The 23781-nt window shown below is 36.7% G+C and overlaps 1 protein-coding gene across 1 annotated transcript in view; it reads right to left on the bottom strand.

Annotated features, from left to right (window-relative positions):
- The window catches only part of SHISA6 (shisa family member 6), a 456375-nt gene that overhangs the window by 190494 nt on the left and 242100 nt on the right, over positions 1–23781 (bottom strand). The window contains exon 4 of the mRNA XM_020965996.2: positions 23611–23706. Coding sequence (XP_020821655.1) covers positions 23611–23706 — 96 coding nt within the window. The remainder of the gene's footprint in view (positions 1–23610; positions 23707–23781) is intronic.

Genomic DNA, 23781 nt, shown 5'->3' on the forward strand with positions numbered 1-23781 from the left:
AGGAGGAGCTTGTGATGGCAGTGTAGAATGAATCCTCCTCACAGCTGCAAAGTAGAAAAGAGTGCTTGTGGTCACTCATAGACCAGACCACAGGCCAGAAAAGGAGTAAACAGTTCTCTTTTGATCATACCATCTTGGAAGAACTGAAAATTTACAGGTCCCTAGAAGTATCTCTGGAAACAGCTGTGCAAAACCACTGAAGCTTGGGACAGTACATCCTTTACACTGGAAGCAGAACTCTACTTTAGGAAAGAGTTAAAAAGTCAAGTAACTGGCTGAGAACATGAGCAAACACAGGGAAAAAAAATCTCAGACTATTGAATCTTAACTTTGGCATCAAAAAAGATCAAAACATAACAGAAGAAGATAACAAAGTCAAATCTCCTACATCCAAAGCCTTTAAGAAAAATATGAATTGGTCTCAGGCTATGGAAGAGCTCAAAAAATATTTTGGAAATCAAGTAAGAGAAGTAGAAGAAAAATTGGGAAGAGAAATGACAGTGATGCAAGAAAATCATGAAAAACAAGTCAATAGCTTGTTAAAGAAGATCCAAAAAAATACTGAAGAAAATAATACCTTAAAAAATAGACTAGACTAAATGGCAAAAGAGGTCCAAACAAGCCAATGAAGAGAAGAAGGCCTTAAAAATCAGAATTGGCCAAGTGGTAAAGGAAGTCTCTCACTGAAGAAAATGATTCTTTAAAAATTAGAGTGGAGCAAATGGAAGCTAATGACTCTATAAGAAATCAAGAAATTATGAAACAAAACCAAAAGAATGGAAGAATAAGACATAATGTGAAATATCTCATTGGAAAAATAACTGACCTAGAAAATAGATCCAAGAGAGATAATTTAGAAGTTACTGTATGACCTGAAAGCCATGATCAAAAAAAGAGCCTGGACATCATCTTTCAAGAAATTAAGGAAAACTGCCTGATATTCCAGAACCACAGGGTAAAATAGAAAGTTAAAGAATCTACCTATCACCTTCTAAAAATGATCCTCAAAAGAAACTGCTAGGAATATTATAGCCAAATTCCAGAGTTCCCAGGTCAAGGAAAATATATTTCAAGGAAAGAAACAATTCAAGTATCGTGGAAACACAGTCATAGTAACACAAGATTTAGCAACTTCCACATTAAAGGATCAGAGGGCTTGGAATATGATATTCCAGAGGTCAAAGGAGCTAGGATTAAAACCAAGAATCATCTACATAGCAAAACTGAGTATAATCTTTAAGGGGAAAAAGACCAGAGCTGAATAGAAAATTTGACTTTTAAATATGAGACTCAAGAGAAGCATGAAAGATAAACAGGATAGAGAAATCATAAGGGACTTATTAAAGTTGAACTGTTTACATTCCTACATGAAAAGATTATATTTGTAACTCATGAGACACACACACACACACATACACACACATGCCACAAGGTGAGTTGAAGATGAAGGGATGATATCTAAAAATAAAATTAAGGAGATTAAGGGGTGAGAGAGGATTGTACTGGAAGAAGGAGAAAGGGAGAGGTGGAATGGGGTAAATTATGTCACACAAAAGAGGCAATAAAAAGCTTTTACAGGGGAAGAGGGGGGAGGTGAGAAGAAATGAGTGAATCTCACTCTCATCAGATTTTGGGTATGAAAATCTACCTTACCCTACAGGAAAATAGCAGGGAAGGTGATGGGGAGGATGATAGAAAGTAAGGCAGATTGGAGGAGGGGGTAATCAGAGGCAAACACTTTTGAGGAGGGACAAGGTCAAAGTAGAGAATAGAATAAATGGTTGGGTGGGATAGAATGGAGGGAAATATAACTAGTCTTTCACAACATGACTATTATGGAAGTGTTTTACATGACTATACATCTATAATCTATATGGAATTGCTTGCCCTTTTAGTGAGGGTGGGTGGGGAGAGAGGAAAGTAAATAATTTGGAACTCAAAATTTTAAAAATGAATGTTAAAAATTGTTTTTATGTGCAACTGGGAAATAAGGATACACAGGCAAAGGGGTATAGAATCTATCCTTACCTACAGGAAAATAGAAGGGGAAGGGGATAAGAGAAGGAAGGGTAATAGAAGGGAGGACAGACTTGGTGAAGGGGTATTCAGAATGCACATTTTCTTGGGGTTGGGGGAAGGGAGAAATGGGGAGAAAATTTGGAACTCAAAATCTTATGAAAGTGAATGTTGAAAACTAAAAATAAATTAATTAATTAATGAAAGAAACAGTGGCCAATCAACCCACAAGAACAAACCAAACCAAACCAAACCAAAAAACAAAGTGAGAATACTGAAAAAAAAAATAAGAAAATGTAAGGTATCTCACATCAAAAACAATTGCTTTCAAAAAAAAAAGATCAAAGCCATCACAAAAAGTGTCTTGCTATCATATTTCAAGAAATATGAGAGAAAAAATGTCCAGATCTATTAGAAACGGAAGGCAAAGCAAAAATTGAATTACCTCTTGAAAGAAACTCCAAAATGAACACTGCCAGGAACATTGCAGCCCAATGCTTGAGCTTCCTGGTCTAAGAAAAAGTACTACAGGCAGGCAGAGAAAGCATTCAAGTACCAAAAAACAAAAACAAAACAAAACAAACAAACAAAAAAGCCCACCACATACACACACACACACAGTCACAATCACACAAAATATACCAGTTACTATTATAAAGGAGTGGAGAGGTAGAATATGATATTTGAAACATCAAAAGATATAGGCATACAAACTAGAATAACTAAGGAAAAATGGGAAAATAGAGCTTTAATGAAATATTTAGCAGTCTTTATGAAAACACCAGAGCTGAGTAGAAATTTTAAAATACAAACACAGACAAGTAAGTGAGCAGTTGGAAGGGACTAAACAAAGATACTACACTTACCCATATACCTCAGAATTTTTAAAGCATCAGCCATGCTTAAAGCTGCTAGGTAGGGCTAGGAGGCGAAGTGGATTGAGTGCTGGACTTGGAATTACAAACCCAGCCTCACATAGTTAACTGTGTGACCCTGGGTAAGTCATCTATCCTGTTTGCCTCAGTTTCCCCAACTGTAAAGTAGAGATTTTACAAATTTTGTAAGGTTGTTGTATTGATCAAATGAGAATAATATTGTAAAAAGCACTTAGAACAGTACCTGGCACATAGTAAGCACAGTGTGAATGCTTATTCCCTTCCCTCCTTCCTTAATTGACTTAGTTATTTCAGTGTGAAAATGTGTTTCTGTGCAAGTGTGTGTGTGTGTGTGTGTGTGTGAGCACTATCTCCTTGACTGAACTGTAAACTCTGAGAACTAAGATGCAATTTTTAAATTTCATTTTTAAGACTTTTTTTTTAATTAACAAGCATTTGTTTTCTCTCCCTCATGAATATTTGAAAATAGAGAAGAGAAAACTGTGATGAATGATTTTTCTTTATAATCATTACTTGGAAACTCAGATCTTCCCTATCCCCCTTTCTTTCTAAGTTCAGTCCATTTTCAGAAGGACATTAAGATGTAATGTAAATGGTCTATTCCTGCTCATTATGTTGCCTGGCCAGGTCTGGGAGAATGTTGATTCCTCACTATTGTCAAGCCAGGTGATATAGAAATTGATGTCTCTTTGACCAGGATTGAGTGACCTAGGTCAGGTACTGAAAGACCCTCATTTTAATATAGTCCTCCTCTCAGATGTGATTTGCATCCTTGAGAACACCTACTCTTTGAAGGACATATAACCCATACCCCCCAAAATCCAATTAGAGCCAGTTCTGAACTGGACCCCTTGGTGGGGGGCAGTTTTGGACTGAACTGTCATGCAGTGCATGTCAGACCAGCTTGAGAGAAATTAAACTGTGGATTCGTGCACCCTGGTTCTATTTGTCTCTTTCTTAGAGCTGACTCTGTTTCAAATTGGGGTTCTGTGGGGTTTGACATTAATGGCCATTTACTCACATTTTGGAATTGAGGTTTGGACTCTTCCCCCCAACAGCACTGGGTCTGGGTTCCCACAGTACATTTCTCCTGAAGTCCCAGCTCTGAAGGGTGGGTGAGTCTTATCCCCCAAATCCTTGTTTCTCATGTCGTAGACTCTGCTCATTCGATGAAGTCCCTTTCTTTTCTCTCCAAGTGACTCTGGGGTCAGGGGTCTCAAGGTCTCACTGGCTATGGGGTCAGTCCAAGTAAATTGGCATGTGATAACTCTGAATTTTGACCAGTAAATTGTATTGTAATCTGAATTAGTTGCTTTTAGAAGGAAAGGATGTCTCAATTTGATCAGTCTAATTCTAATTCTAAATTGTTTTATCTTAAAAGCAAACTAAGCCAGAAAAAAAACCCCAAGAAAATTATATTTGTACACACTTTGTCTTGTTAAGCTGTTTCTCTCTCTCTCTCTCCTCTCTCTCTCTCTCTCTCTCTCTCTCTCTGTGTGTGTGTGTGTGTGTGTGTGTAAAATATTTCATGTTTGTGGCGAAGATTTAAAATGCAGCCCCAAAAAAAACACTTCTAAGGAACTTCTAAGGTCTGTAATTAGAGAGAGAACATTGGGAAAGAACTCCCACCTCAGGCTTTCAGTGGGAGATTAAGACTCTTTTTTGGGGGGATCCCAACACTAGCCAAGTTGGGATACCAGAATAAAGTTAGATAATGAGTAATGGAATCAAAAAGCAGGGAGAGACTCTCCCAAAAGTTAGTGGAAGGCAGAATCAGTTAATAAGCAGCTTTTAGACTGATAAGGATCTAAAACATAGAGCCCAAGATAGCAAGGGCTGAGAGAGGGAAAAGCTGAGGGTTTGAATTCAATTTTAATGAGATCCAAAGCTAAAGTTTGTACTTTATATTTAAATTAAATCTAGAAAAGTGTCTTTGTACCCCCTCTTGACAATATATCTGATATGGCAAAGTGTTTAAAAATGCAAAAAAAATATTTTTTTCTGATTTTTAAGCATTAACGTTATAAAAGCTGTTTGTGAAGGGTGTAGAATAAATACAGCTCTCTTGATTTGTAAATTGTTTGGCATTAATTTCCTCCACCTCACCCCACAAAAAGTGGGGTGAGTATATATTTTTTAAAATTTAGAATATAAAGGAAAGTGGAGGTAGTCTGAGTAATGGGTTTGAAAGATTAGGAAAGAGGAATAAAGGCTTGAGCAAAAATGTGATGAGTAGAAAAAAATGGTTTTGCAGTAGATGGGGATGGGGTGGCCTGGAAGCAAGCCATGTGCTCTAAGACCCCACCTCCCATCCTTGGTTAGTTGTCCTGGGTGCCTTTGTGCCAGCTTCAGATAGTTTCTCTTTGCCTGGGCCAAACCTGATGATTAAAGGTGATTTCAAATTGTTTGTAAAACTTTATATGCATTTCCCAGTATATAGCCACATGTCTTTCTAAGGAAACGTATGAATTTATGGATAATATTTTCTTTCAAAAGGCAGAGAGTATTGGACTTTAAAAAAATTTTTTAAGTGTTTATAATTAGCAATTATAAATCCAGATTTGATTTGATTTGATTTGTCTATTTACCTCAGTTTCCTATTCTGTAAGGGGATAATAGTAGAACCCACTTCCTAGGGATGTTGTGAGAATCATATGATTGTGAAATGACTGGAATATGCAGGATAACATTATTGTTATCTCTCTAATTTAATGTATACCTGATAACTTTGAAGTAGTTTTAAAATATCAAAAGTAGTAACATCAATAGCTTCTATATGTGATATTCTGAAAATGCAATTGATATCTGAAGTTTTTTATGTTATTACTTTATTTCTCAATTTTAATCTGGATTTTGTTGCACATGAATCGGGCCTTTTAAAAAGAAAGGGATGTGATAAAAAATTTTTTGTTTCATAATAGTTTTTAAAATATTTATTTTTAGTTTTCAACATTCACTTTAATAAAATTTTGAGTTCTAAATCCCCCTCTCTTCTTCTCTTATTCCCTCCTCAAGTTTGCATGCAGTAGTCTGATATTGGCTTTACACATACAATCATATTAAACAAATTTCCACATTGGTCATGTTGTGAAAGAAGAATCAGAACAAAAGGGGAAAACCATGAGAAAGAAAGAAAAAAGGAAAAATAGTATACTTCAATTTGCATTCAGACTCCATAGTCCTTTCTCTGGATGTGGATAGCATTTTCCATCATAAGTGTTTTGGAATTGTCTTGGATCCTTGTATTGCTGAGAAGAGCTAAGTCTATCAAAGATGGTCATTGCACAATGCTAGTGTTACTGTGTACGATGTTCTCTTGGTTCTCACTTCAGAATAGGTTCTTTAGGTCAAAACTTGTTTGATTCTTTTTAAAAATTTTTTTAAAATTTTATTAATTTATTTGATTTATCAACAATCACTTCCATATGCTTTTGAGTTGAAAATTTTTCTCCCCCTTCCTCCCCCCCACCCTCCCCAAGACTGCGCAAAATCTGATATAGGCTTTGCATTTACATACCCATTAAACATATTTTCACATTAGTGAAGTTGTAAGTAAAACTTAAAACCAATAGGAGGAAACATCAAAAAGCTGAAGCAAAACTCAACAGAAAGTAAAAATAAGTGATAGCGATTCGACTTCCATAGTTCTTTCTTTGGATGTGGACAGCATTTTCCACCATGAGATGATAAAATATTTTTGAAAACTACTAACATTTAATGAAGTATATTTGGTTATAATGGAGTATTAATAATAATACCAGTATTTACTGCAACAACACATTTTTTGTTTGAAATCTTGGCTGTTATGAAAATATATAAGGTGGTTTCAGGTTGCAGTTTCAACATATTAATGATGAGATGAATGATTCTCTGTGCAAGGTGATTTAGAAATGCATTTATCTAATTTGATAATGGGTTGTTTCAAGTTTTAAATACATTATAATGTGTAGGATATTGTTACATTTCTAAATTGTGCAATTTGGTAAACAATTGTATCACCTATGATGTTAGAAAAGCAATTTCTCTTATAATCTAGATGTTGTTAGATTAAGAATTGTACCTCCAGAGAAAAAGAGAAAAAATGAATGGGTTAGGAAGGTGTTAGGTCATTATATCTGACCATGTGTTTTAATATTTTTGAAGTACTGTAATTTAAGAAATCATGAACTTCCAAGTTCTGTCTGTATTTAAAGGGAAGTTTCAGACAAAAATATTTAGTTCTCACTTGTGAAAATTAAGATTGTTAACTAAGCTATTTGGAGTTATTATTTAAAACAAGTATTTACAAAAGTATTTTTTGTGAAAGGAAACTTGGTAATTGTGCAAAGAAAGAACCTTGTAAAATCTCCTTGTAATTAATTTAGTTTGTTATAGTAATAGGATAAATTGTAAGCTGTTTTTAAGAAAGGGAAATAACTTTTATAAAGTAGTGTTTTGTAAAATCTTTGTATGATTTTTAGAAGCCTACTTAATTTCCATTTGCAAGCTAATTTGTTGCAGTAATAATTTGATGTTAATAAAAATTATGTTCAAACATACTGTGAATTTCTAGTTTCATTTCTAGATTTGTGTGTCCTCAGACTGGCCTTAAGTATTTAGCCTTGACATCTGTTACTAGTATATATTCCTGCATAAGTTAGGGTCTTTTAATTCCTCATAATGGTATGGGGATAATTAGGCTTGTGAAACTAGGATCTTATTCTGTTACTTAGTTAATATCATACCTGTTTCAGTTTGTTACAATTAGTTCACAGTTGAAAGAAGAATGGCTTGTGGTCTATCTTGTAAATGCCTTAAAGGAAGCATCCACTTTAAATTAGGGGTGGAATCTCATTCTCCTGATGCGGAAATGAATATGAAGTTGTGCAGTATAAAAACTGGGTTTTAATTTTCCTGTGTTTATTTGAGTTTCTTAAACATGACAATTGGCCAAAGTTCCAATTTTGATTTTATAATATCAGAGACTTAAGAGTTGAGTTAACTTTCATTATTTGACCTTGCAATTGGCAGGTTAGTTTAAAATTATATTAAGATCAATTTTGTAGAAGATTTCAACAAAAAAAAGAGGATCTCTCTCTACAAGGAGTCTTGATGGGATGCTCTGCTGGAGACTACTTGAACAGCACTCAAACCAGAAAACTTTATCAGATCATGTCCCAAAAACCAGATGGCTGTATGAGATGCCTTAAGTGGACTATTTATTGTTACTTTTTCCCTTTGGGTGTCTGTATTTGTATTTACTAAGGGGACTGTCAATGCATTGATCAATTTCTCTCTCCCCTCTCCCATATTATTATAAGTCCCCAAAACCTCTTGATGAAATGTTGACCATATCAATTACACCTCTCATTAGAATCAGATGGGGGAATGTGAAAAGTGATTTCTCTTGGTAATCTGTGTCTTGGAGAGGTAGAGTACCACCCTGCCAGCCTTCTGTCCAAAGTTCTTAAGAAGGACATTTCTGATAATGAGATTGTATTGAATCTTCTTATCTTGGCCAAACTCCAACCCAGGCCTGAATTGATTTTATCCTACTCAGGCTTGAGTTGAGACAGATCCTAGATAGATGGAGGCTGGGAGTGGTCTGGAATGATGGCAGGTTCATATGAGCCCCTGTTGAAAGAGCATATAATGCTATACCCCAAATCCCAAACAGAGGCAGTTCTGAACTGGCCCTCATAGGGGGGCCCAGCTTTGGACTGAACTCCCATGCAATGCATGTCAAACGAGCTTGAGAGAAATTAAATTGTGGATACACGCACCCTGATTCCATTTGTCTCTTTCTTAGAGCTGACTCTATTTCAAATTGGGGTTCTGTTGGGTTTGACAAAACCTATTAAGCAATATGCATTGTGAAGGAAAACAAATTCCTGTATTGATCCCATATCAAAACACATGTCTCATTCTGCATGTGAATCTATCATCTTTCATTCCTCTTCCCCAGTATCATTCCCAAAGCCAGAATACTGCTTTGAACATTGCGGGTAGATGACGATGACAAAGACATTTATGTAACACTTTAAGGTTTACATAGTGCTTTCTTTACATCTATGGGTTAGTCTAAGTAGTTGAGACTCAGAAAAATTAAGTGATTTGGCCAAAGTCACACAGCTAGTAAAGGGTGAAGTCAGGATTTGGACTGGGTCTCCAGGTCAGGTAATACTGTATTGCTTCTTTCTCATCCACTGTTGCTAAATGACTAATGGTATTAGTGGCTGATGGTTTAGTGTGAGTTCATGCAGGCTAATAATTCCTATCCTTCCATGTTGATTACACATTAATCCTTCTCATGTACTCCGCATTCCATTCAGACTGGCAGACCTTTTGATCTTCGAACAGCTCATTTCTGTGCTTTTTTACAGGCTCCCATGCCTATGATACTCACCTTCCTCACTTATGTTTATTCAAGCCTCCTGTTCACTTCAAGGCTCAGCTAAGCACTATGTCCTATAAGAAACTTTTCACGATTCCCTCATTTATTATGGTTCAATTAGCAAACTGCTTTGTATTTATTTCCATATTTACTTGTATGTATACATGTTTCCCTAAAAAAAAATGAAGGCTCCTTAGGGTTAAAGGCAACATCATCTCTGTACTCCAACTGCCTATTACAGTTCCTGACATCCTAGATGTGTAAGAAATGCTTAGTGAATTGAATTGAAAAAATGAATACTTCCCCAGGCTTCAACTTTGTGGCCAGTGAACAAATAATATTCACCCCTAAGAATCTTAATATAAATATTTGAAGATGATTTTATCCTATTCATGATCTAAGTCAAAATCAATCATGAATATTTATTAAGCATCTACTACATGCCAGGTGCTGTATGAAGCCATAAGAAACTCAAATCTGTAGTTCCCAAGATAAGGTGTTCTTTCTCCCTCTACCCCTATAGGGATTCAAACTTCCAAGGCAAGAACACAATTCTGAATGGTTTTGGTTGCTGACTGTAAGAATTATTACTGAGAAACAAAATTCACTTGCTAGCAAATGAAGATGTCAGCCGTAGTCTCTTAATGGTTTACAAAACATTGTTCTGGCTTCAGCTCTTTTGACTTTATTTTCTTATCTATCAATCTTTAATCTTGTGTTAAAATGTTACAGAGGTGGTAGGTAGTCTGAAGTATGCTAGGGAATATGCTGGAATACCTTTTAGTAGGAGTTAATAACCTAAAGCTTTGCAGTGAAACAGATAAGATGGGAGGAATGATGGATAATATGGTGTAAGGAAAGTATGAGGAGCCTTTGAAAGGAAGTTATCTGAATGGGATATGGAACACAAATCATTTCCATGGTACAGATTGATATGGCTGCTTCCTATGCCTTTCTGAGTATGTAGATGGATATCAGAAATGTATAGCTCCAGTATTATATTCTCAGACAAAGAGAATGTCACTGAGAGGAGCAGTGAAGAAATTGTGTGTGTGTGTGTTTGTGTGTGTGTGTGTGTAAAATAAAAAAAAATGTGGAGTATATGACAGAAGCAAAAGAAAATAGAAACTAGAGTTTAAAATTCCTAGAGGCAAATTCTCTTTATAAGGTATTGCCTAGAGATAAACTCTACTTTATAAGATATAACTCAAGGGATGTCTAAAGGTCACTAAATTTTAAGAGATGGGTAATGTCAACATTATTGCCCTAAGCAATCTGGCATTTTTTGAATTTGGGAAAAATTTCAAAATATGCATCATTATTAAACTGGAAAAGTTTAACATAAGCATTAAATAGCATTTCTAATTTGTAAGAATGTTCTCTGTGCCTTTGGTAATTTGTTAGCCTATTCCATCTAGTCTTTGCAAGAGGTCTCTCTGGCTATTGTTAAGAATGATTAACTTACATTAACTAGAGTTTGGACTTCAGCCATAAATGATATACAAATAAAGTGGTAGAAGGATTCCTAAACCACATTATACTTTTTAGTGGGATCAATGTCCTGGGCCCACTTGTATCTCAAAACATACAGGTATTTGGCAAGAATCAAGAAATATTGTGCATTTCAATCATACTGCTTCCTGAAAGGGAACTGGTTTGGAGAAAAGTTCTAGTACATGTATTCTGAAAGTCTCTAAATGGATACTATAGTCTATGGGGTGTATAGGGTGTTAAGGAAAGACTAGAACTTTTGGCATGAGGACTTGCTGAACCCTTTTCAGGGTTACCACCTTTGGTGTCTACCTTCACCCAGCTCTCACTTGTGGCTCCAAGAAATATAGCATTTGCAAAGGTTACATCCCAGTACACCACCTCAGCAGACAGGCTAAACCAGGTTGGAGTACCTGACAAGCCTCAAACCTGCTGGTGAGTTAGAGGCATGTTTACCCTATGCATGTGAAAACTTTCTCTAGCAGAATGGGTGGATGAGAACAATTCATTTCAAACACCATGAAGGCAGCTGAAGCAGGTACTATGGAGTGCTTAAAGACTGGTCAAACATCAAAGACTCCAAAGTCATCCACTGCATTCTGGACCATCAACCATCATCTTGACTTTTGTCTTGCCACTGGACTTCAATGACTCTGCAAGAGAGAGTGAGGCTGAGGACTTTGTGCAACTCTGCCTCACTTATATCCAATTCACACACAAGTCAAGATATCACCCATGTCATTGGTCATCTTCAAAAAAGCAACAACAAAAAAACAAAAGATGAACAAGTTTATAGTAGGGAAGAAGGATAAGGAAAGGAGTATGATGGAAAGAGTGATGAAGACTGGAAGAAATCAGAGAGTTAATACATGAATCTCTAAAAAGCTTTTAGAAAAAAAAAGTCCCATGTCCATTAATTTGGAAATGGCTAAATAAATTGTGGCATATGAATTGTGATGAAATACTACTGTTTTGTAAGAAATGACAAGTAGCATGGTTTCAGAAAAATCTGGGAAGTTTTATCTGAACTGATATAAAGAAAAGTGAGTAAAACTAGGAGAATACTGCACACAAGAACAGCAATGTTGTGACCAACTGTGATGCTACTCTGATCAAGACAGTGATCCAAGACAATTCCAAAGGACCCAAAGAAGTTTGAGTGCAGATTGAAGCACACTTTTTTTATTTTTTTTTCTTGTTTGTGTGTTTTCTTTTGCTCATATGGTAATGTTTTGCATGACTTCACATGCATAATTGAGATCATATTGCTTGCCTTCTTGAGGGATGGGAAGCAGAAAAATTTGAACTCAAAATTTTAAAAAATGAATCTTAAAAAATTATAATGTAATTGGGAAATATTTAATGAAATAAATTTTAAAAAATGTAAAAAAGAAAGTAATACTTCCCAGAAGGGTTTTAAAATACCAGATATGAGAGATTATGAAATTATTTCTGTTTGTGTATATTTGTTCGTGAACCTAAGCCTATTTCTGGGTTAAGGGAGCCACAGAATGCTCTTTCTTGATGGGAATCTAGACATTACATGGTCTACCCCTTATGGTTCACAGATGAGGAAACCGAGACCTTGGAAGAAAAAGCAATAAAGATCACAGGCAACCTATATAGAGCCTGGACTAGAAACCAAGTCTCCTGACTCCTAAGACAGGACTCTTTCCACAGCATCATGATGTGTGGTATTTCTCTCTCTATATATATCTCCTTTGAGTTAGAGGATAGAGCTGCAGAACACTTTCCAAATTTAGTATTTAAGCATTATTAGAAATTATATGTTTCCAGGGAGGAAAACCAGTTGGCTGAAGAGTAAAATATCTTGTAGGTGTAAAGGTATTTTATGTACTGCTCCTTACTGATGGGTGATATTTCCATTTGTTTATAATTATATAGTAGCCATCCATAGAGACAGAGAGAAATCAAGTAACCTTGAGTCTGATATGCAAAGTGGGGAGAAATTTCTGGTTCTGCTATTGATGAGCTCTGGTCTTAAGGAAGTCATTTCCCTCTGGTTGTAGCTTTCCCAATTGTAAATGAGGAGGTTAGACTAGATGATCCATAAAGTCCCTTGAGGCCCCTTTGTTGAGGTTCAGGGATGCTGGGACCCCAAAATATAGAGAGCAAGAGGTGTGGGTCCCGCCCAAATGAATTCAACCCAAGCTTTCTTTCAGTGAAAGACAAGGTTTATTAAAGATCTGCCATATTGGCCAGATTCTTAAAGAATCTAAGCATTTGTGTTACTAATGCAAGCGGGCCAGATTTTAAGAATGTGAGCACTTGGCTGGCCTCTTAAGGAATCTGAGCACCTTAAGGGAGGCCTGATACAGAAAGACTGTGGGAAGGATCTAGGAGTGGTCAAGTCATTTGGTGTGACTGGAGGAGGGGTGGGAAGTAGCCAGGGGCCATAGGGAGGTAGCAGACAATGGAGGACTGGACTACAGTTAAGGGTAATAGAGAATTGGGAAATTGGGTGCAGATACAATGAAAGACCATTTGAGAAGATTACTGGGATGATGCCTCAGGCAAAAGCCAAAGACTTGACCTTGTGAGAGAAAACTGAAGGAGAGTTGGTGGGGAGATTTCCAGGGCCTGTACCTTGTGACTTTCACATGCTATGGACTATTGGGATGAACTCCTCCCCTTCAGTTGCTCCACTCTAAGACTGTCATAAATCTTCTTTTAGAGTAGACTGGGACTCCAGCTTTTCTAAGTTGGGTCACAGCTATGAAAAGTTCTTGCACATGTACAAAATTATCCAACCTAGTCTTGCCAGTAGTCCTGCTTTTCCATTTTTTGTGGCTACCACACACAGTGAAGGTGAAAGAAGGAGGAGAACAAAAATAACAAGCAAATGGTAATGACAAAGTTTTGGGGTGCTGGGACCCCAAGAATGGCAAGGAAGCATTGCTTGGAATGAATTCACATACCCAAGCCTTTTCTTAATCAAGTGGCAAAGAATTTATTGTAACATTTTAGCAAAAGTGGGAAAGGGTCCTTATGGCAACCTGTGAGAGACTGAGGATGGTGCTGGGGTTTATATGGAAAAGGGGCATGGGAAAGGAATGCCAGGGATACTAATTAGGTAATCTAAGTGTCCAGGTATCTTTGGGAGCTATGGATGGGAAAGTGTAGAGAGTACCCCAGACATTGAGGGAGTTGTCAGAGACATGGATCTTGAGGATTTGGTCAGGGTAAGAGTCCTTGGGCCAGTCAGGGACAAAAATCCTTGGGCCAGACACCCCCCCGTATGTTCCGAAAAGAGAATGTGTTCTGCAACAAGAGAAAATTTTCTCATAGAACAGGGGCCTACTGAGAAATTGGGAGGCTTCCAGAGACATGATCTTAGAGCTGGGGCCCAAGCACCCTGTCAGTAACAACTAAATCATAGATGGAGAACTGGAAAGGACCTCAGAGTCTACATAGTCTAGTCCAATCCTTTATTTTATGGATAAGTAAACTGAGCCACAGAAAAATTATACTTGACATAATATTCATTATCATGTAAATTCATTGAGAGTTAGAATTGTTTCATTCTTTGTGTCTAAGGATCTGGGCTACCTCTTGGATTTCAAAATATCCAGAAACTCATCATTTTGAAAGGTGAAATCAGCTTTGTAACTTATTCAGATCAATTCTTAAACTAGCTATAAGACTTCATCAAACCTCTGCTTGGGGCACCATCCATTTCTTCCTTTTCTTTTTTTATGTTTTGTCTTCCCTCATTAGATTATGAACTCTTTTAGGGCCAGAACTGTTTTAAGCCTTTCTTTTAATCTCTGATGCTTAACATAGTGTCTGGCATGCAATAGGTGCTCAATAAATGTTTATTGATCTGATTGGTAGCATCTAACACAAAGCTTGGCATAGAATAGGCACTTAATAAACACTTATTTGTTGATTGAATAGCTCTTCCTGATTTATAAAGAATGCTGTATGTGTCATTGTATTGAACAACTGCTAGAGGTAAGTGATTCACATATGATTATCTTTAGTTTTACAAATGATAAAGCTGTGGCACATTAAAATGAAATCAGTAAATGGCAGACCTGGGGTTAGAATCCAGATCTTCTGACTTCAAGCCTTGAATTCTTTCCACTACACTTTGATTGATTTCCTCCTTTATATTGGATCAGAGAATAGACTTCCACTTTAGACCTCTAGGAATAAATTTCTCCTTCTCAAGGGAATTCATTTAAAAAGAATCCCTCTAGCAAAAGTATAGTAATGCTTGTATAATTTTCCCATTTCACTGATCAGGAGCAAAGAGGTGTTCCCTTTGCCTATTAGTCTCCTTGATGCGTTTATTCAGTTACTTACAACCACCACTGAAGCAGTTTTCAGGCTTAATGGGAGGGTTTTTTTAAAAAATTTGTTTTTCTTTGCTGAAAAGCATTATTCCCTTCTGATACCAGAGTGGCTCCATCAGCTGTCACATGGCAGAATTTGAGAGCAAGGAAGGGGATTGATAGTGAAGACAGGGTAGGATTTGGCTTCAAGGCATCTGACAGAAGCCAGCATGTGTTTGGCACACATCAATTGTTTCTGAGGGAAGCTAATGGGAGGGGCCAACAGTTGATTGACAAGGGGCTCCTAGGAATTATGTTCAGACCTCTATCCCCTACAATTCCACTGGGAGAGAGAGTGAGAAAAAAGAGAGAGAGAGAGAAAGAGAGAGAGAGGGACAGGGAGAGGAAGAGAGAGAGAGAGAGAGAGAGAGAGAGAGAGAGAGAGAGAGAGAGAGAGAGAGAGAGAGAGAGATTCTGAACATATTTAACAATCATGTTCATTGTTCCTTTAAAAAAAAATCTCCTTTAATTAGGTGCTATAGAAGTAGTCAGCTATGGAAGCCAAAACCAGTGCTGTCAAGCTCTATAATAAAAAAAAAAGAGAGAAACCAGTAAGTCAAATACAGGAAACATGGCAGAGCTCCAGCTCTTGTCCTAATGACTCTTTCATCTACATCCACTCACTTCTGAGAACTGAATATCAGCCAACCCTAGCTCTCCCTTATCCCATTAGCATAGCTAGAAATTCTGAACTTCTTCAGAGGCAAATTCCAGGATGGCTTGTGACCTATAATACAGAACCTCTGGGACTTTTAGTGGACAGAATTTAACTCTCTGAGAAGAGAAAAAGCAGGTACAAGGAAGTCAGGTTTTTCTCCAAGGTCAAACAAATAGTATATAGTAGTATTAAAATTTGAACCCAGAGCTTCAACCTCAGATTCTAGCCATATTCTTTCCACTACTCTATACTATTAGCTCTTATCATTGGTGCTTCAGATAAGCTTTCAACCATGTAGGAAATTGCTACAGTCATGTTTTTGTGATGTGTGTGGATCTCTAAATTTTTTAGGGCACGTAGGGAAGTAGTTTCAGCTCTGCTACTCCTCCTTATGAGATCCCAAAGTAGAATATCTATTCTAACCCCATCAAGACCAAGTGAAGGAAAGTAATAAATTAATCTGTGGAATATTAGAGCCAGAAATGACTTTAAAGATTGTGTAGTCTAATCCCTTAATGTTACAGATGGAAGGATTAAGAATAGAGGTTGTCAGGAGTTAGTTAGTGGAAAGATTGTGATGATAGCCCATGTCTCTGGATTCCTACCTGTCCAATGTCCCGATGAGTTTCACTTTCAATATCTGCCTTATGGGAGATGACAGGATAGATTTAAAGCTGAAAGAGACATTAGAGGCCATCGAATCCCACTCCCTTATTTTACAGATGAGGAAACTGAGACATAGTGAGGGTAAGTAATTTGCTCAGGTTCACACAGCTAGTAAGAGTTTGAAGTGGGATTTGAACCCAGGTCTTAATCTGCTAGTAAGACTTATACCATTTCACAGGGTTATTGTGAGGAAAGCACTTTGTTAATTCCAACATGATGCCAAAATGTACCTATGTATGTGAATACATTGTGATATAACATGTATGTACATTTCATTAGTTCAATGATCTATGATCTCATTTATGTGAAGACTTGCAATTTGTGTCATTCATTGCCCATCAAGGTCTTTTCATCTCGTGTGATTCACATCCAATTTTGCAAATAAGTCGTTTTAAAGAAGATCTATATAATTTATTAGAAATCTTCCTTTAGGCAGAGTTTACTAACCAAGCATCCATGGGCCACCAAGGGATTTGTGGAGAGATTTTAAGGGTCTGTGAACTTAGTTGTGAGAAAAATATTATATCCTTATTTTTAGCCCCCAAACAAACAAAAAAACCCCTTATTTATAAAGGTAAAATTTCAGGCACCAGAAAGTTGACATGTGTAGAAGGAGGATGTTCTTAGACAGGGCAGATACTTTTAGAGATGAACCATATCAACAGCTGCCAAGTGTAAAGTGGTTCTGGTCAGATTTTTTTTTAAATTAAAATGGCTTCTGTCATTCTCTGACCCAACTGAGAGAGATTTCTCTATCGAATAATGCTTTAAAAAGTTTTGTTCCTTGAATGGGCAACTAGGTAGTACAGTAGACAGAGTGCTGGGCCTGCACTCAGGAAGATCTGAGTTCAAATTCGGACTCAGACACAAACAAGTTGTGTGACCCTGGGAAAGTTATTTAATCCTGTTAGCCTCAGTTTCCTCATCTGTAAAATGAACTAGGTAAGGAAATTGCAAACCACTCCAGTGTCTTTGCCAATAAAACTCCAATGGGGATCACCAAGATTCAGACACAACTGAAAAACAACGTTGGGCAGCTAGGTGGTGCAGTGGATAAAGCACTAGGCTTGAAATTGGGAAAATTCTTCTTCATAAGTTCAAGTCTGGCCTCACACATTTACTATCTGTATGATCCTAGGCAAGTCACTTAATCCTATTTTCCTCAGTTCCTCATCTATAAAATGAGCTGGAGAAGGTAATAGCAAACCACTCCAGCAACTTTGCAAAGAAAACTCTAAAATGGGGTTACAAAGAGTTGGACAAAACCAAAATAACTCAACAAGAACAAATTCCTTGAGTAGATTCTTCTTTTCCTGAAGTCGAGCCTCTTTCAACTCTAGGCCTTTACCAATCTTCATGAATATGAATGTACCCCAAAACTTTGGTTGCCACGATCCAATTTCTGCATCTTTTTTATGGCATTTTGGCTTTTATTTTTGATGAGGCTGGGTAACATGCAGTAAATAGCAATGCCAGTGTAAGGTTCTTTTTGGAAACAAACAAACAAAAAACCCTTAGGTTATCCTTCCAGTATGAAAACATAATGACTTACTGGGATACTGGGAGATGATTTCTGCCAGAATCCAGTAGTGATTTTTCCAAATATTGATGACTTCAAGAGCCCTGGTTCCTTATTACCCATCACTTCATATTTATGCATAGCTATATGTGACATTATAGGCTGAGCTATAAAAATCTGAGTGTGTAGTATACTTAATCACATTTTACTCCTAGCCTACAAATCTTTGATCTCCATTATCCATGCCTTCCATTGGTGTACAAATTCACTCTGAAGGAGGGAGCAGAAATGACAGATGGGGAGTAAAGAGACTGGGTTATTCTTCTGCCTCTGCTATGCACTAGCTGTGTGATCTTGGGTGAATCAAGCAATGGAATAGGTTATTAACCGACAGTTATAGACCTATCCATGGATACATTAAAGGATATCTGTGATTTTGAATAAGAAAAGAATTATATCTTTATTTTAATATAATTGGGTTTTCTTTGCAAACTTAGGCATTTTATTTTATGCATTAGAGAAGTGATCCATAATCTTTACCAGACTGCCAAAGGAGTCCTTGACAAAAAAAACAAAAAACAAAACAAAACAAAAAGACAAGAAAAGTCAGGAAGTTCTGATATAAAGGCACCAGAGGACCCAGCTTTGAGCCTTATTCTTGGTGAACCTGTGTGACCTTAGGAAGGTCACTTTACATCCCTAGGCTTTCATCTGTAAAATGTAAAATCTCTGCTTCAGGGATCATTTAACAACTCAAAGTTCTTTGCATTGACAGCAGTGTGGAAAGGAGTAGTTTTTGCCTTCCACTCTTGGGTAGAGCTTGCAGTTTAGGACTAACATTTTCAGTAAGATATTGTAAACAAATCCTTATAGGATCATGGGTTTAGAGTTGCAAGGAACATCATAGATCATTTCACCCACTCATTTCATTTTATAGATAAGTTTTAACACAGAGAATACTGAATATTCTAATTTTTAATTATGTTTTTAGGAATATAATTTTCCTCTGGGAATCTTTTTAGCTGCATCCCAGAAATTTTGGCAGGTTCTTTTTATTATTATCGTTATCATTCACATAATTAATTGTTTCTATTATTTGTTCTTTGACCCATTTGTTATTTGCTATTTCATTACTGTCTACATTTAGCTCTGTTTTGTTTTTGTTCACTGAGCCACTGTTTTGTTATATTATAACCTGTAAAAGATATGACTAGTATTTCTGACTTTTTACACGTATTGACAATTTCTCTGTGCCTTAATATATGCTCAATAATTGTAAAAGGTTCATACGATGCTGAATAAATATGTATATTCTTTAGTAGTCACATTCAGAATGAACCTCAAATCTTTCAACTCTAAATTCTTCAATATTTTGTTCAATCTACATTTTCTCTTTTATCTTTCTGTTAGAGTTATCTTACTCTGGAAAGAAACAGTAAAGTCTCCTACTATTGTGTTATTATCTGTGTTGTAACAATTCAGTTAATTTTTCCTTTGGATTGAGATGTCATACCACTTGGAAAGTATGTATTTAATGTTAATATTGGCTTGTCTGTTTTTTTTGGTGAATTTTTATTTTTGGTTTTGTGTAATAGAATGATAACAACTTCTGCCTTTTCAAATTCACCTGATAACATAGTAAATTTTATTCCAATCCTTCATTTTTATTCTATTTATGTCTTTGCTTTTTTATATGGATTTCTTGTAACAGATTGCAAAATTTTGTTTTCTTACACAGGCTGTCAATCTCTTTTTATTGTATTATTCAAATTTATTCACATTTAATGTCATATGAGTTAGGTTTATGTTTTCCTCCACTTTTGTATCTGGTAATTTTTTAATTGGAATTTTTTTGTTCCACCTTTGTTACTACTTTGTTATTATTTGTTAGTACTTTGTCCCAATGATCAGTTTTGCTTAATCTGCTTTGATGCTATGCTATTCTCACAGACTCTCTTCTCTCTCTCTTTTCACCTACCCACTCCTGTTAATCAAGTTTTTCAATAGTTTTGGAGTTTTTCTTAACTCATTTGATTTCTTTTTCATTCATTATTTAGTTAGTTATCTAATTCTTCCTCTCTTTTCTCCTTTACTTTTATCCCTCTTAGTTTGGCAGTTATTTCAAAAATTCCCCTTTTCTGCTCCTATCCAACTTTGTTTTGTTTTGTTTTCCTCTTTCTATTTTCTGGGTGTGAGTTGGTTTCAGAAAATATGTTTTCCTTTTTCTCTGAAACAAGAACTTGACCATGTGCTCTTTCAGAAGATGGGCTCTCCTTGTGCACGAAATTCTCTCAGATTAGATTCATTGTAAAATCACCATTATCATTATAGAGATACACATTATCCTTCATGGGAATGCTCTTCAATGGAACCCCTTCCTTTCATTGGGTTATGTCCTCCCCTTTTGATTATCCTTGATTTAATCCCTCCCTTTTGTTATCTCTCACTTTCTTCAGTAGTCCATCTTCTTGCTTGGGTACTAGAGGAACTAGCTTCCCTTCATTATTCATCCATGGACATATTTGGGGCTATAACACACATTCCCCTCTATCTTCTATCTTTCCTTTCCTTTTTTATATACCTCCTCCCCTCCATTCTGTAACTCCATCATTCATATAGTTTTAGTCACCTGTGAGAGGATTGTGGGGTTTAGTCCATGATAGTTAATGCCTGTTCTGCCATTGTCACTTCTCTTATCTTGAAATTTAGTTTTTGTCTTATGTACTTATAACTCCTAAGAAAGTTCTAGTGCAGAGCCTTGTGAGGAAAGCCAAAGAGACTTGGGAAAAATTGGCTCAGGCTGCATATGTGCCAATAGAACTCACCTGCCTGACTTTCTCATTGAATTGACTGAACTGGCCAGTTGATTTATGGTGCCATGTATATAGCCTCTGAGAAACATTATACTGGTATTAGGTTCATTCTGCCATGAAAAGCTCAGTAGCTTTTCATAATCATGCAAAAACACTAGGGGAGCTCTGCTTGGTCTTCATTGGCACTCACTTCTTTTGTGGCATTCCTGTTGACTTAGTTCCAAGGAGGTGCTCACCCAAATGGAATATTTGCCAGCTAAGATTATATGTGAGTGGTGCTGTTTCTAGAGTTACTTATGTTGGAACTGACTTAAGGTAACTCTATTATCTTGTAAGTTTTTTAAAAAAGACCTAAGTCTCATATATTTATATGATTTTGATTTATACAAATCAATATGAAGACAAATGAAAACTAGCCTTCTATTACGACTAACAAAAAATAATAGGTTTGTCCCTTCTCTCTTCTAACCCTCTTATCACTCCTATATATATACACTATAGGATTCCCTTTTGGACTTCACTGACTTTCTAAGGCTTTGATGTTTATTTAAACCTTACTTCAAACATATAAACATTTGATGTGGAATAGTATAGAATAGGACTTTTTCTGAGGGTACTGCCTCCAAAGTATAGCCTTATTTATGAGTAGGGCCTTGGTGGGGCAAGGGATGGAGAGAGAAATCATCCTAGCTTGGGACTGACACCCTCTTCAGCCCAGAGGAACATTCACAGAGGTTAGCAATTCCCACGTGCTCTCCTTGGTATGCCTAAGGCTAAGGAAATGATGAAGGCAGAAAAGGATAAGAGAAAGAGGTGAAAAGGGAAATGCAAAACATTTAGTTATAAACTTCTTGAGAATATGGCACTCTTGGCATCCCAAGAAGCTATTGAAGTAGTACACTGGGGTTGTTGGTAGTTCAATACTGCCTGAGGGACTTACCATGCTAAAGTACATGGATATCCCATTATTGTTAATATGAAGTAAGACTAGAGGCTTCTAGGAGGAGAAGGAACCAGACTGGTATGTATGGTCAGTTGTGGCTACATTTGTCCCAAATACTTACTCTTATAATATTTTTCAACAGAGATGAAAAATCAGCATATGTCAGATTTATTTTGGGGCCTATTCATGATGGCATGAAGGCTCAGTGGACCTTGTGACAAGTTGGACTTATCTCTAGGGAATTGTTGTAGAACATCAAGCTTGAGTATAGCATTATAGTGAAGCAACAATGTATGTTTTTGTTTATATAATCTTTGGTACCAATAAAATGGTGTTTCTGAAAGATGGCCCAAATCTTCCAGAGGGATGTCTGCATGCCAAAATTAGCAAGTTGAGGAATTTAATTTCAACATATAAATTGTAGGTCATTATAGGGTATAGGGTGGGCCAATGCAGTTTAATTCTAAAGCTGGAGTCAGCAACATCTTTGACCCTGAATGCCATAGCAAAGCTAAATGACATTCATGGGCACTGACATGGAGATATGGCACTGACAGGAGAGAAGGAAAAGAAATGGATTAAGAAAGGACAAAAGAGGGAATACACACACACACATACACACACACACACACTCACACACATGAGGGGAGGGGGTAAGAAACAGATTTATCCGGTAGGAAATGATACTAATATTTGTGCTAAGTGCCACTTTGTTTATTCAAGGATGATCTACTTGTTGATATAGTCTCTTCTATCTTCCACCCTCCTGAGCTAACCTTGCATTTTTTTTTAAAGAGAAGAATTCATCTTGGTACCAAGTTCTTTTTGACCACCCAGATCTGTGGATCAGATTCACCAGTTGAAGGAGGATTTGTGGAAGCCAGAAGTTTGCATGTATAAGTAGGACTCAGGTCCTTGGTGCAGGCCTGTAACTCTCAGTACCCACAAGTATCACCTGTATCCTTGATAAACTTTATTTAGATACACAGACACAACAGACAAAACATACACAGGTACACATTTTTTTTTCTTCTCTATAGAATTAACATTGCATAGAGAATCCTTTTAAAAATGCATGGAATATAAGAATATTGGAAATTATCCTTTTTCACTCATGGAACAACACACATATTTTCAGCCAGAGGAACACAGGGAAATATTTCTGCATATATTTCACATTGATTCTACATAAGTATACAGATTGGTAGAAAATTAAACAGATGGATTTGGACCAGATTATCCCTGTAGTGACAGAATTCTCACAACACCATTATGACTCTGTTAAAACAGAAAATGTAAACAAGCAGGATTCCACATCTCCCTACACAGATGCTCAGGAAGCCATCGTCAGCTGTATCACAAACAAGCTCAGTAGAGAAGCTCCTTCTTATATCTTTAGGGACACGTTAACATCTAGATTTATGCCTATAATGTACAAGATATACATATCTACACACACTGAGAAAGGTGGGCTGTCTATAGAATAAAACTCATAATGCATACAGAGTATAGAAATCAGAATAGAAAATGTTAGTTTAGAAAGGAAAAAAAGAAAAAAAAAGAGATCCACTTTGAAAATAGTACAGATTCCTTGCTACCCTACCCCCCCCCCCCGAGCTCCCTAACCAAAATGAACAGTGTGTATCTATCTTGCTCATCCCATCCCAACTCAGGGGTTATGTTCCCTACTGTCATACCCTTTACCTCTTGGGACACTCTGCTAGAAGTATCCCAAATCACCAGGAATAATCATCAATAGATTCACCCTAATTACTCCTGTCCAGGACAATTGTCTGGCCTCTAAACCACCTTCAGTGTTTCAGAGTGACTTTCCCTAGACAATCTTTGTATTTAGTAAAAAATGGTTTCCACTGTACCCTTCGTGTGTCCTCTTCCCAATGTGACAAATCCAGATGAGATGAAGTTATGGAGATCAGGGCCTCCACTTCGGTGAACCTCCTTCCCATAGAGCCCTATGGGAAAACAGATGACAAGGGAAAGGTTATTTGACATGCCAATGACACTTGCCATTTATTTCTATTCTACAT

This window comes from Phascolarctos cinereus, unplaced genomic scaffold (assembly GCF_003287225.1).
Source record: "Phascolarctos cinereus isolate Bilbo 61053 unplaced genomic scaffold, phaCin_HiC Scaffold_5;HRSCAF=322, whole genome shotgun sequence".
Taxonomy (NCBI): domain Eukaryota; kingdom Metazoa; phylum Chordata; class Mammalia; order Diprotodontia; family Phascolarctidae; genus Phascolarctos; species Phascolarctos cinereus.